General features: G+C 52.1%; 1 protein-coding gene across 4 annotated transcripts in view; it reads left to right on the forward strand.

The window, feature by feature from the left end:
* Positions 1-1,579: 1,579 nt before the first annotated feature.
* The window catches only part of Axl (AXL receptor tyrosine kinase), a 33,513-nt gene continuing 21,207 nt past the window's right edge, over positions 1,580-13,885 (forward strand). For 2 of the 4 annotated variants that reach the window (XM_059279780.1, XM_059279789.1), the window contains exons 1-6: positions 1,580-2,091; positions 2,979-3,204; positions 3,503-3,603; positions 4,502-4,678; positions 10,448-10,528; positions 10,676-10,791. In XM_059279780.1, coding sequence (XP_059135763.1) covers positions 2,028-2,091; positions 2,979-3,204; positions 3,503-3,603; positions 4,502-4,678; positions 10,448-10,528; positions 10,676-10,791 — 765 coding nt within the window. In that variant the 5' untranslated portion in view covers positions 1,580-2,027. The remainder of the gene's footprint in view (positions 2,092-2,978; positions 3,205-3,502; positions 3,604-4,501; positions 4,679-10,447; positions 10,529-10,675; positions 10,792-13,885) is intronic. The other 2 variants (XM_059279796.1, XM_059279805.1) reach the window with 1 other exon arrangement.

Genomic DNA, 13,885 nt, shown 5'->3' on the forward strand with positions numbered 1-13,885 from the left:
CCACCCAAGGAGGAAACTGCAGCTGGGATCCAGGTGGCAGAGGACAAGACTAGACCAGGGTGAGGTGGTGGAGAGGGAGCTGAGTAAGAGGGAGTTCTCCATGGAACTTTATAATGCCAACACCCATGCTGAGTGTTCAGGAGGACCCCAAGGCCCAGACCGGTGGGGTGAATCCGATGCTGGGGTGATCACTAGAGGGAGTCACAAATAGGATGATGGTTAGAGTTAGGACCCTGAGTGAGCAGCTGGGGAGCTTGGAGTTCATCCTCAGGGCAGTGGGGAGTCATGGCTAGGGAGCAGACAGGGTTAAACATGGTTAAAGGGACGCCTGGCTCAGAAACATCCTCCTAGATCCTAAGCAAGAGATAGATTGAGGGAGGGAGAGAGGAAGTAGAAGAGAGTAGTGGATATGGAGAAAGGGAAAAGAGGAGAGACATCAGGAGGCAAAACAGAATTCTGAGGTCATCAAAATCAGTTATGGGGCTGAAGAGATAGCTCAGAGGTTAAAAGCACTGACTGCTCTTCCAGGGGACCCGGGGTTCAATTCCCATCACCCACATGACAGCTCGGAACTGTCTGTAACTCCAAAATCTGACACCCTCACACAGACACACACACAGGCAAAACACCAATGTATATAAAACAAGAATAAATAAAGTATATATAAATATATAAAAACAGTTCTAATAAAGCAGTGCCCCGGTTAATGGAGAAGAGAGTTAGGTGCTAGAGGCCTTCTGAACACAGCCTCTATGGCAAACACCTAGAGGCACAGTAGACATGCATCAGAGCCAGAGTCCTGGCCCCAGATCTGCAAGGGCTGAATACAAGGTTCCCTGAGGAGCAAACAGCGCAAGTGCAGAGAGAGACAATGGGATGCCAAAAATCCTGGGCACCTTGTCAGCTGGGCTACCCACGTGCAAGGAACTGCACTGCACTTTGACCTAGATCATTCTCGCACTAGCCGGCTACATTAGCAGGGGCTGTCCTCACTCCCATCTTACAGCTGGACACACTGAGACACAGGACGATAGGCGTTTGCCCACTGCCCGTAGTTGCCGGGTTGGGATAGGGCTGGAATTCCCACTCCAGTCTGCAGCCACCTCTGGATTCCTGTTACTGTGTCCAAGTGGGCTTTTGTGGATGTGAGCGTTGACGTCTCCTTAGATGAGTGCCCCAACCCTGGGTACGCCCATCCCGCAGTGACCTTCCATTTATAAGACTTCTCCAGCATGCAAACGCCTGACCCAGCTCATCTGAGGGTATATGTGGGCAGGCAGCATGCCACTGCGTGTCTCTACCTGTCCCGGCTTCTGTGTCAATGCCATCGGAGGGAGGGAGGGAGGAAGAGAGAGAGAGAGAGAGAGAGAGAGAGAGAGAGAGAGAGAGAGAGAGAGAGAGAGAGATTGTGTATGTCCTTGTTCAAGCTGCCATGAGTGTGAGGGGAGTGAAGGGAGGCCTGGGAGGCTGGGCTGAGGGTGGAGGCCCAAAAGGGGAGCGTCTTGGGCTGAGAGGAGTGGAAATTCTGCAGGAATGTTTACCAGACCCTGAGAGAGTCCAGGGGGACAGCGCCCATTCTCCTAACTCACCAGCCCAGGATCGGCCCTCAGCCACCATCAGCCACAAAGATCTTACAAAGGTCTTCCACCTCCCCAGCCTCTCTCCAAGGCGCCAAGGCCCCTTTAAGACGAGGCCGATCCAGTACTCTTCTCTTTTCGTTAACCCCTCCGAGTCCCAGTGGCCCCTGGGCTGGGGCCCTAGTGGGCGGAGGCAGAGGGGGAGCCAGGGGCGGGGAAAGAAGTCTGGGAGGGAGAGTATGAGGCAGGGTAGCCGGGAAGACAGCTAACTGCGGAGGAGTTGAGCCAGCCGAGGGGCTCCCGCTGTGCCAGGCGGGCAGTGCCAAATCCCAGGAGCCCAGAGCTGGGGGGAGGGCCGGGGACAACCCGGCCCTGCCCCCTTCCCGAGAGAGGTGTCCATCAACTTCGGAAGAAAGTTTGGTATCGATTGCCAGTAGTGGTGTCCTGAGGATGGGCAGGGTCCCGCTGGCCTGGTGCTTGGCGCTATGGTGCTGGGGGTGTGCGGCTCCTAAGGGTGAGTGATGGGGACTCACTGAGGCAGACACGGGCTGATGGGACACAGGGCAGGGGGAGTGAGGGGGTGGGGGCTGGCTAGCAGGTGTTGGGGGTGCTGGGCTAGTTTAGGGAGTTTCCTCGGGACGACAGAGAGCTGACTTGGAGTGGGGGGAGACAGAAAGACACAGACGGGGGTGGGGTGGGGGAGATGTTAGGGAAAGCAACTGAGAGGGGACCAGAAAGACAAAAAACAGAAACTGGGAGGGCCAGGGACAGAAGATGGACCCGGAGGAAAGACAGAAGGAAGAAGCTGAGGCAGGGAGGGCTGAGGGCTGATGAATCTGGGTCCTGAGGAGAGAGACGGAACTGGGGGTGGGGATAGATGACAGGAAGGGATCTTTCCCCAACAAATACAGAGGCAGACTGAAGGAGGAGGGCTTGGGAGTCCTGGGCCCCCCTCGTCACTGCTGTACCCCTCAACCACTTGTTCTCACCCTGCTCTGGAGTCCTCTCTCTCTCTCTCTCTCTCTCTCTCTCTCTCTCTCTCTCTCTCTCTCTCTCCCCCCCTTCTCCCTCCCTCCCTTCGCTTCCCTTCCCTTCCCTTCCTTTCCCTGCTCCGTTTTCTTTTCCGGAATGGCAGGGACCGGCCTTGCCAGGCAGTCCAGGGCGTGGGAGGCTGCCAGATCCCAGGCCTTCCTCCTAACAGACTGGACATGGGATGGAAACCGACCTCAGTCCCCTGGGAAGACTTCCATCCTCCCCCATGCCTCTAACTCCCCCCGCCCCCCGAGATCATTCTACAACTATGTAGGGTCCTGGCAGCGGTGGGCAGACAGAAAAGGTAGAAGAGAGAAGCAGTGAACTGTGGGGGTTCCTAAACACACTCCTCTCCATCTCACCTGACAGACACACAGGCTGAGGCTGACAGCCCATTTGTGGGGAACCCAGGGAATATCACCGGTGCCAGAGGACTCACAGGAACCCTTCGGTGTGAGCTCCAGGTTCAGGGAGAACCACCTGAGGTGTTGTGGCTTCGGAATGGACAGCTCTTAGAACTGGCTGATAACACCCAGACCCAGGTGCCTCTGGGTGAAGACTGGCAAGATGAATGGAAAGTCGTCAGTCAGCTCAGGTGTGGCACCTGTCCCTGACCAGTGATCTCCACGCATACAGTCCTTCCACACAAAGCCACTGGGCAGCCACTCCGCCTGGGTTGGGAATCTCCACTTGACCACTTACTGGCCATGTGGCTCTGAGCTTGCGATATGACCTCTAGGTTTCATTTTCCTCTTCTGTAAAAATGAGTTAAAAATAGTACCTATTTCAGCCTTCTATGAGTTTCCTGTTCAGACCCCCTCTTTCAGTTCTGCTGACCTTCCCAGTGTTGAGTCCTAACCCCAAGCCTCTCTGTCCCTCCTCTTCCCTTCCAGAATCTCATCCCTGCAACTTGCAGATGCAGGAGAGTACCAGTGTATGGTGTACCTGGAAGGACGGACCTTCGTGTCTCAGCCTGGCTATGTAGGGCTGGAAGGTGAGTCCTCAGGTCAGAGCTTCTGATGGGATAGAACTTAGAGTCTTTCCATCAGGACATAAAGCCTAGATAGAGATGTAGGGAATCTTGGGGGTTGAAAAGGCTTGGGAGGCCATCAATTATGTTGGTCTAAGGGAAATTCTATGTCCCAGAGGGGAGGACATTTGGGGAGATTTTGAATGTCCTGGAGGATCAAATACACTTAGAGTAGGATATGCCTGCGTTCAGAGACACATCACTTCAAGCACATCATTTCTTCATTAAATGATACAAGGCAAGCCAGGCATGGTGATACACACATAAATTTGCCACATTCAGGAGGCTGAGGCAGGAGGATCTGTAGTTTGAGGCCAGTCTGTGGTACAAAGCAAGACCCTGTCTCAAAAAGAGAAGAGTCAGGCATGTTGGCATATGCCTTTAATCCCAGCACTGAGGAGACAGAGGCAGGTGGATCTCTGTGAGTTCAAGGCCAGCCTGGTCTACATAGTGAATTCTAAGACAGCAAGAGCTATGTAGAGAGACCTTGTCTCAGAAAAACAAACAATAACAGCAACAAAACAGAAAGAGAGAGAGAGAGAGCGCAGAAAGAAGAAAGGGGAGGAAGAGGGGGAGGAGGAGGAAGAGAAAACAAGAGAAGAGGTGATACTCTCACATGCTCTGGAAACTGCCCAAGGTGGTCAGGCATAGACTGAACCAGATGTTGGAAGCATGGTCCTAGGCAGAGAAGCATAAAGGGTCAGACATCTGAAGGTGACTGAGGTGTCCTGAGGGACCAGACAGAAGGGACAAGCGAATAAGCTGCAGGGTGGATCTAGTATTTAGCACCTCCAATAGCCTAATGATAATCTGGGCCCTGAGAGGTTCAGAGGGAACTCAGCTTTCACCACCAACTTCCCAGGTCTCCCATACTTCCTGGAGGAGCCTGAGGACAAAGCTGTGCCGGCCAATACCCCCTTCAACCTAAGCTGCCAGGCCCAGGGACCCCCTGAACCCGTGAACCTACTCTGGCTTCAAGATGCTGTTCCCCTTTCCCCCATCATAAGCCACAGCTCTCAAAACAGTCTGCAAGCTCCAGGTGAGTCTGAGTGTGGACCAAGGCAGGGGAGTGCCCTTCATTCACCGTGGCTGTCAACCTGTCCTTCCTCTGCCTTATTTCTGTCTGTCTGTTTTTCATCCCTCTGTTTCTCCATCCCTTGCTCACTGCTTCTCTGTGTGTGTTTCTGTTCACCCCAGCCTCTCTCTGAATAGCATTCTTTGTCCCAAATTTCCTCTAAGCTGTTCAGTGGCCCAAGTGTGTAGGCCTGCTGCTCCTTTGTTAGCCCTTGACCCAAGCAGGGCATCAGAACTAACCAATACCCTCCTCCATCCACCTCCTCCTTCGACCTGCCCACCTCGTGCCCGGAAGTGTCCCCTGGGCCTCAACCAAGGGGAGGAGGTCTCTGCTCAGCGAGGGCTCCTGGGAAAACAGAACCCAGAGAAGAATGAGGAGAGAAAGTGAGCAACAGAGAAAGACAGAGAAGACAAGATGGAGGTTCATACCTGTAATCCCAGAATTTGAGAAGCTGAGGCAGAAGGATTGTTACCAGTTTGAGGTCTGTCTAGATGACATAGTGAGTTCTAGGCCAGCCTGGGTTATAGTGTGAGACCCTGTCAATAAAGAAAAACAAAGGGCAGAGGATGTTGCTCATTTGATGGAATGCTTGCCCAGCACACACGAAGCCCTGCATCCATTCAGAGCATCCCATACTTGGTGGTGTATGCCTGTAATCACGTGGGTGGTGGAGGCAGTAGTACCAGAAGTTTCAGACCATCCTCAACTGTATATTGAGTTCAAAGCTAGCCCTGACTACATACTGAGTTTGAACTATAGAAGACCTTGTCTCAAGAAAAGGAAAAAAAAAAATCAGGGGCAGGGAAGAAGGAAAACTAAAAGTGAACAGGCCACTGAAGTGGTCCAGCATAGAGAGACACATGATAATGTGGTCTGAATGATGGGATCCCTACTTCAGAGTGACCCTCCCTTTCTGTACTATACAAAGGGGGCATTTTGCTTAGGGTCACATGGTTGTCAGAGACATGGCTGGGGGACCTTGTACATAGAGTGTCCCTTACTAAAGAAGAAGAGATGGAGACACGAACATGGGGATAACTCATCAGGGGAAGCAGCCAAACCCTAAGAGTAACAGTTTCCTGAACCCCACCTGCTGCCTTTCAGGAGAGGTGAGGAGGGGTCCTTCAGTGTGGAGGGAAGGGCTCACATTCTCAGCATTCTGGGAGCCCTGAGTGTGCAAGGAAGTGTGATGAGCGTGCTGGCCCCCAGAGGGGTGACTCAGGCCTGTGGCTCGAGTGGTCTGGTAGGAATAGGAATAGGGCCTGAGTCAGCCTGGCTGGACAAGAAGGGGGGAGGGGAGAAATGGGCACACAACTGTGAGAGGGTCTCATGTGTCTATCAGTGTGTTATGACCGCAACGGCAACACCTGCAAAGAGATGAGGAGCTCTGAAGGTGTCTGGTTGGGAAGGGGAGTGTCTATACATGTAGCCTTGTCCTCCCGAATCAGCATATCCATCAGTATTGACTGCTTTGTAGGGGAGTATGTCTTAGTGGGGGCCAGTTTCTGTGTGTTTCAATTCGGTCTGTGTTTCTGTAGGTGTCACTAAATGTCAACGTTGACGTTTATCTGTTTTCCCTCTGTGTCCTGTGTTCACGGATGCTGACATTGTGTGAGACCAGAGCTGCTGACACTATGAGGCTAGCTTGAACACTTCTGTCTATTAAGGCGACGGCTCACACAGTACACCTGCGGATGTATGTCGTGATGTGAGGTCCTGTTCCCTTGCAGAATCAATAAGTCACACGGGGCATGGCAGTTTGTGCCTGTAATCCCAGCACTCAAGGAGGATTACAAATTTCAGGCCAGCCAGGGCCACACAAGACCCTGTCTCCAAACGGAGAGGGAAGATGGATTGTATGACTAAGTTGATGTGTTTCTTATTGACTGCTGAAGGAAAAGTATGACTGCCAGCATGAAATTCTGTGTTTTGTATGTACCAAAGGAGAGACAAAAAGACAGGCTGAGATTGGTAGCAGAGTATCAACGTGCTTCTGCTCTCTCCGGGGTCTCTTTATTACTGACTCCCCCTGATTCTTAGTGCCCGAACCCCAGGAACTCACCTGTTACTCATGTGTCTGTGCCAACCCATGCATATGTGGCAACGTCCCTTTCTTGCAGTCTCTACAGAGGGCCACTGTGGCTACGCAATAAGTGTTTTCTCATCCATCTGTGTCTGTCTTTTGGCACAGATTTAGGCTCTGAGCTCTCCACCCCCTCTCTTGGGGGTATGGTGCTGTGGTTGGGGGAGTCGACATTAACTTTTATTGCTTCCTGGTTTGTATCTATTTGTCTGTCCTTGTCAGTGCTGACATGTGTTGTTTGGGGGTTCAATGCCTAAGTCTGCAGAGGTTTGTTTGTCGGTATTAACGTCTGTGTAGACTATTTGGCCAGGCGTTTACAGTGGATGTGTGCAGGTTGGACTTTGTGTTTGTGTGTTCCTCCCCACACTGGCTCATGTGTGTGGGGTAGGGGTGGGCGGCTCTGCCTCATTGTCAGCTCCCATGTGTTTACCAGTAAGTCCCAGGGCATTTATGTCACTGTGTTTGGGACAGCATCCGCCCTGTGAACGAACGGTGTATGGCTTAGCCAGTGCTGCTTTTCTGTGTTTATATTTGTGCTAATAACGGACCCTGTGTATTTAAGAGTGATTCACTGTCGGGGGAGGGGAGGGTGCTTTGTGAAGGAATTTTGTCAGTTTGTGAGTGTGTATGCCTCTCTGTCCCTCTCTATCTGAGTCAGGGCGTGTCCTCTTCTCTCTCCATCTCTCATTCCCTTAGAAAAGCCAAGGGTGGGGGTGAGCGGATGGGGTGGGGGCGGGGCAGTACATCTGGAAAACACATCTGGAGTCCACAGGCTCTTGTGGAGCAGTGGAATCCAGGAGAAGAGGATGGGGGTCCCAGATCCCTTGGTTCATCCTAGAGTCCTTATTTGAGATGCAGCCTCCGGAACTTGAGAATGGGGAATCCCACGCTATGCACCCCCAGGAGAGGCCGGAAGTGGAAGGTGGGGGGGCGCCCCGTGACTCAGGCGGGGGCAGGAATGCTGCGGTTGGAACAGAACAGAGCTCCAGAACCAACGCCCCCCTCCCTTGCCCCGGGGCTGCTCCGACTGGCCTGGGGCGCCAACTCCTGTGTAGTGGCCTCCACGTGCCAGGTGGCTGGACGCGACCCAGCGCTCGCCCCCTCCGGCCGCCCTCCCTGGGCCACGCATCTCTTCTCCGGCCGCGGGGGCTGCGGCGCCGGCACCTGACCTTGGCGGGAACGGCAGCCCGCCCGGGCAGCCGCGGCTTAGGGCGCTTCCCTGCCCACCTCCTTCCGGCCTTCGAGACGGATTTTCCCCGGTTCCACTCCCTCTGCAGTCTGAGAAAAGGAAACTTTGTGTCTGGCTAGCGAGGCCACCCTCCAAAATACCAGGTGGAAGGAACGCCGCGCTCGCCCAAATGCAGATGCCAGAATCACACGAGTACACTATGTCCCCCGACTTACACGAGCCATGAAACAGATGGGCAGACGCACGCACATTCACATCCACCACGCTCAGAATTACAGGCCCAATAATACTAGAGCCTTCACTCATCTGCCACACTCATGTGAGTGTATCGGGAACCCTGCATAAACGGGTATTGCGTATCTGCTTGTTTACGCGCTTGTGTCTGGGGTGTTTGTAGTTGTACTTTCTTGCGTGTGCACCGTAGTGACACAGGTATACACAAAGAAGGGGTGGACACACAAACAGAGACGAAATAAGAGACCCGGACAAACGCCTTTGGCCCACAAATCTCTCCCAGACAATGTTTATTCAAAATGCACTAACTGGCTTGCTTGCCTGTTAACGTTGTACACGCTCCCGGTACACAGCGAAACACAGATGCACACGCATGAGTTCATTTGCCTATCAGGCTTGGTTTTACCTGCCTGTAATCCCAGCTACTCCAGAGGCTGAGACAAGGAGGATTTCATGTTCAAAGCCCTTCTGCGTTCCAGGGTCTCCTCAAGCCAGTCTGGGCCCACTCAGTGAGATCCTATCTCCAAAAAGTAAAATGAAGGTTGGGGTTGTAGCTGGGCAGCGAGTATCTGCCTAAATCTGTCAGGGAAGAGATGGGGTGTGGCTCACCTGTAGAGCAATGGATTAGCATGTGCGAGGCCCCGGACTTAATCCAAAAGATTCAGTCTGGAGAGATGGTTTAGCCAATAAGAGTACCTGCTGCTCTTGCAGAGGACTTGAGTTCATTTCCCAGCACCTACAATGGGCCAACTCACACTCTCCTGAACTTAGAGCTCCTAGGAATCCCATGCCCTCTTCTGGCCTTTGAGGGCACCTGAACACCTGTGGTAGACACACACACATACACACATGCACACACTAATAATAAATCTTCTTAAAAATTCACTCACTCATTCAACAGACATTTGTGGGAGCACCTACTGTGTGCCAGGCCGTGCTGCCACCGTAGGGCTACTTAAACAGACAATCCCTGCTCTCCTAGAATGGACATTCTACTGAGGGAGAGCCCTAAGCAGCGTGATTCTTGGGAGGGGGCAGATACGGAGGCAGGTTCCAATTCTACACAGACTAGTCAGGAACAGGGTAACTTAGGAGTGTCATCTGAGGAGAAACATAAAGGAAGGCAGGGGAAATCACATGAGCATCTGTGGGAAGACTGTGCATGTGCGAGAGAGAGAGAGAGAGAGAGAGAGAGAGAGAGAGAGAGAGAGAGACAAGGCCAGTGTGTCAGTAGCAGACCGAGCCAATACAGCAGGTGTAGGGGACAAATTTATCAATGCGCAAACACTTGTACATGCCACACACTTCCGTTCTTAAGTGTGTGTTCATTGTTTGTGTCTCTCTATAAATCTGTGTAGGCCTGTGTTAGTATGTGTTGATATGTTGGTACATGTGTACCAGGGCCTGGCCCCCGTTATCTGAAGCAACGGGGATTGAACCCAGGGCCTTCGCACTATAGGAAAGTACCAGTGAGGTACATCCAGAATCTTGCTTTTTTTCAGTACTTACTTCTTTTATATGTATGTGTGTGTGTGTGTGTGCCTAAGTGTGTGTGTGGACCACGTGCATGCTGTGATAGTGGAGGTCAGAGAGGGCATCAAATCCCCTGAAATTGGAATGACAGGCAGCTCTGAGCTGCCATGCGGGTGCTGGAAACTGAACCCAGGTCCCCTGCAAGAGCAGTAAGTGCTCTTAACCACTGAGCCATCTCTCTCCAGCCCCTTCTGATCTGTTTTTTATTATCTGATTTTGAAACAGAGTCTTGTGCTCATTCTTCCAGGCAGGTTTGAATTTGAGATCCTCCTGCCTCAGCTTGCCGGTGATCTGGAATGACAGGTGTAAGCCATCTGGCTAGGCAGATGTGAACTCTTCATGGGCCTGTGTGAGTTGAGTGTGTGTGTGTCTGCCTATGTGTACATAAGCACGTGTGTTTCTGTGTGCACCCAAATGTGTGTGTATGTGACCGTGTGGGCCACTATCTGGATACAACAGCTTGTAATTATGTGGGCCATGTATGTTCATGTAGTGAGGCATAGGACTGGTGTCTGGGAATGGAATCTGTGTTCCTAACGTGTTGTTCTCTTGCCCCCACACTCCCACTCCATGCAAATACGAGATGGGCTGGCCTGACCTGGCCCAGTCAGGCAAGGTGTGGGGGCTCCTCATAGCCTGGGAGTCTCCCCTTCCCCCACTTGACACTAGACTGCTTTCTCGTATTCTTCCCCAGGCCTGAACAAGACATCTTCTTTCTCCTGTGAAGCCCACAATGCCAAGGGAGTCACCACATCCCGCACAGCCATTATCACAGGTACCAACCAGCAAGAGGATTCAGGAATCTTGATGGTAGCAGTGGGCTGGGGAAGGTGGCTGGACCAGAAGTCAGAGAAGGCAGAGGGATGTGGAGAGCTTCAGGGGAAAGGTTCCTAAGAATCAGCCTTCCCTCATCTGTCCACAGTGCTTCCCCAGAGGCCTCACCATCTCCATGTGGTTTCCAGACAGCCCACGGAGCTAGAGGTAGCTTGGACCCCTGGCCTGAGTGGCATCTACCCGCTTACCCACTGCAACCTGCAGGTGAGACCCTCTGACTTTGATCCCTTCCTTCTCAACCCTCCTCCCACCCACACCCACAGGCCCACATCTTCCCTATGAAAAACCAGACCTTCCACTGAGTGTTGGGAAACAAAAGAGACACCAGTTAATCCAGCTGTCCTGGATTTTAATCCCCACTTCACCTGTTGGCTGTGTGAACTTGAGCAAATCCCATAACCATTCTGGGCCTCAGTTATCCCATCTGTAAGATGGACATGATGGTAATATTTATGAGATAGGAATGAGAATTCAGTAAATGAAGGCAAGTAGCCAACTTAAAAAAGCATCTGGGGACATATTACAGACTAGTAACTGATTTTATCTTTTTTTTTTTCCCCTGAGACAGGGTTTCTCTGTGTAGTTTTGGTGCCTGTCCTGGATCTCGCTCGGTAGACCAGGCTGGCCTCGAACTCACAGAGATCCGCTTGGCTCTGCCTCCCGAGTGCTGGGATTAAAGGCGTGCGCCACCACTGCTGGGCTGATTTTATCATTTTTTTAGGTTTACTGGTATTGACTTTACCGGATTAGGAACTCTGAGCCAGCAGGACTTGTAGCTGTTCCTGTCACAGCACAATGCTTACTGTCTTCGCCCTGACCACTCTAGGTTCTCGCTGTCTGGCAGAGGTCTGTCCCTCTCTGGCGTTTGGGCTCTCTGAGGACAGTGCTGTTAGTCACATGGTCACCTAACTGGTGCCTAGCATAGGCTAGACAGATGAGGCTGTTTGATGGAATAGATAACAGCCCAGTTATAATGGTACAGGCCTAAAAAGCCAGCATTTGGGAGCAAGAGGATGAAGAGTTCAAAGCTACCCTGCGCAACATAGCAAGATTATCTCAAAATAAAAGATTTTAAAAGCTGAAAGTATGGCTTAGTGGTAGAACCCTGGCCTAGAATCCCTAGTGAGGGGCTGGGGACATGGCTCGGTAGAGCATCTGCTTAGAATTCCCCAGTGATGGGCTGGTGCGTGGCTCAGTGGTAGAGCATCTGCTTAGAATCCCCCAGTGAGGGGCTGGGGGTGTGGCTCAGTGGTAGAGCCCCTGCCTAGAATCCCCCAGTGAGGAGCTGGGGGTATAGTTCAGTTGTAGAGCTCCTGCCTAGAATCCCCCAGTGAGGGGCTGGGTTGTGGCTCAGTGGTAGAGCCCCTGCCTAGAATCCCCCAGTGAGGGGCTGGGTTGTGGCTCAGTGGTAGAGCCCCTGCCTAGAATCCCCCAGTGAGGGGCTGGGTTGTGGCTCAGTGGTAGAGCCCCTGCCTAGAATCCCCCAGTGAGGGGCTGGGTTGTGGCTCAGTGGTAGAGCCCCTGCCTAGAATCCCCCAGTGAGGGGCTGGGTTGTGGCTCAGTGGTAGAGCCCCTGCCTAGCATCCCCCAGTGAGGGGCTGGGGGTGTGGCTCAGTGGTAGAGCCCCTGCCTAGAATCCCCCAGTGAGGGGCTGGGGATGTGGTTCAGTGGTAGAGCCCCTGCCTAGAATCTACCAGGACGGGTTTCCCTTTCACGGTATGGAACTGAGAGGTCCAAAAAGGAAAGTGGCCTGCCCCCCTAGCTAGAAGAACAAAACTGAGGTTGAATCCTGGCGTCTCACCAACTTGAAAGACCTCAGATGTCAGGTCAGCTGCACTCCTACCCACATCCATGCAGTGTCCAGAGAGAAGCAGAAGTGTATGTGCTTCCCTCTCCAGGTCTCACTTCCTGCTGCCCACAGGCTCAGGCTGGACAGTTCCTGAGGGAGGGTCATGGCTGTCCCAGGAAAAAGAGAAGTGGGAGTGGGTTTGAGCCCACTGTCTGCACCCATCTCCCCTTTGTCCTGGCAGAGGTTCCTCTTCCTGTCTGTCACTGTAGGTCAGAGAGCAGGCTTGTCCCCTCTTGCTACCCATCACTGGCCTGCCTCTTCAGATCTTGGAGTGTCAATGTCACCCTCTCTGGGGACTGTGTCACTTTGGGAAAGCTACTGAATTTCTGGTCCTCAACCTCCCCATCTGTAAAATTGGAATGAGACAAAGAATTGAGCCTATAAGTGGAGAAGAAGAATTGGAGGTGTTTATCCATAAACAGGCTTAACAAGGGACTTGGCACAAAGTAGGGACTTGAAAAATACTGACTTTGGGGGCTGAGGTAGAATTTAGTGGTAGAATATTGGCTTGGCATGGATGAGACCTTTGGGTTCATCTTCAGTCGTGCCTAAAAGGCGGTTGGGGAGATGTCTCAGTCAGTACAGTGTTTAGCATGCAAGCTTGAAAACATGAGTTTGACCCCTAGAACCCGCACAAAAGAGCTGAGCGTAGTGGAACGCATTGTAATACCAGTGCTGAGCAGATGGAGATGGTGGATCCCTGAAACTCATTGCCTGGCCAGCCCAGCCACATCAGTGAGTCCCAGGTCCTATCCAGAGACCCTGTCTCAAAAAACAATGTGGGACCAGCAAGACGGCTCAGCAGGTAAAGGTGTTGGCTGCCAAGCCCGATGATTTGAATTTAATTCCTGGGACCCAAGTATAGTAGAAAGAGAGAACTGACTCACCCAAGTTGTCCTATAACACACATACACTCACAAATAAATAACTATAATAATAATAATAACAATAAAAACACCAGGCACAGTGGAACATACCTCTAGTCTCTGCCTCTGGGGAGGCAGAGGCAGGTGGATCCCTTGAGTTTGAAGCCAGATTGGTCCATGTAGCAAGTTCCAGGCCAACCAGGGATACATAGTGACACCCTATTTCAGAAAAAAAGAAGTCAAGGAGGGGGCAAATTGATAGTATTGTGTATAAACAAACTAGTCTACATGTCTTTAAACTTTGACATATGACAAGTAGAGTCCCCTTGTCACTCAATAGGGGACAAGATCTGGAGACTGGATTTTTCTTTGTTTCTTTTGTTCTTTTGTTGTTGTTGTTTTCTCGAGACAGTATTTCTCTGTGTAGCCCTGACTGTCCTGGAACTCGATCTGTAGACCAGGCTGGCCTTGAGCTCACAAGATCTGCCTGTCTTTGCCTCCCTAGTGCTGGGATTAAAGGCGTGGGCCACCACCAGCTGGCCCTGATTTTTCCCCGCCCCACCCCCCTCACCCCAAGACAAGA

This window comes from Peromyscus eremicus, chromosome 1 (assembly GCF_949786415.1).
Source record: "Peromyscus eremicus chromosome 1, PerEre_H2_v1, whole genome shotgun sequence".
NCBI lineage: Eukaryota > Metazoa > Chordata > Mammalia > Rodentia > Cricetidae > Peromyscus > Peromyscus eremicus.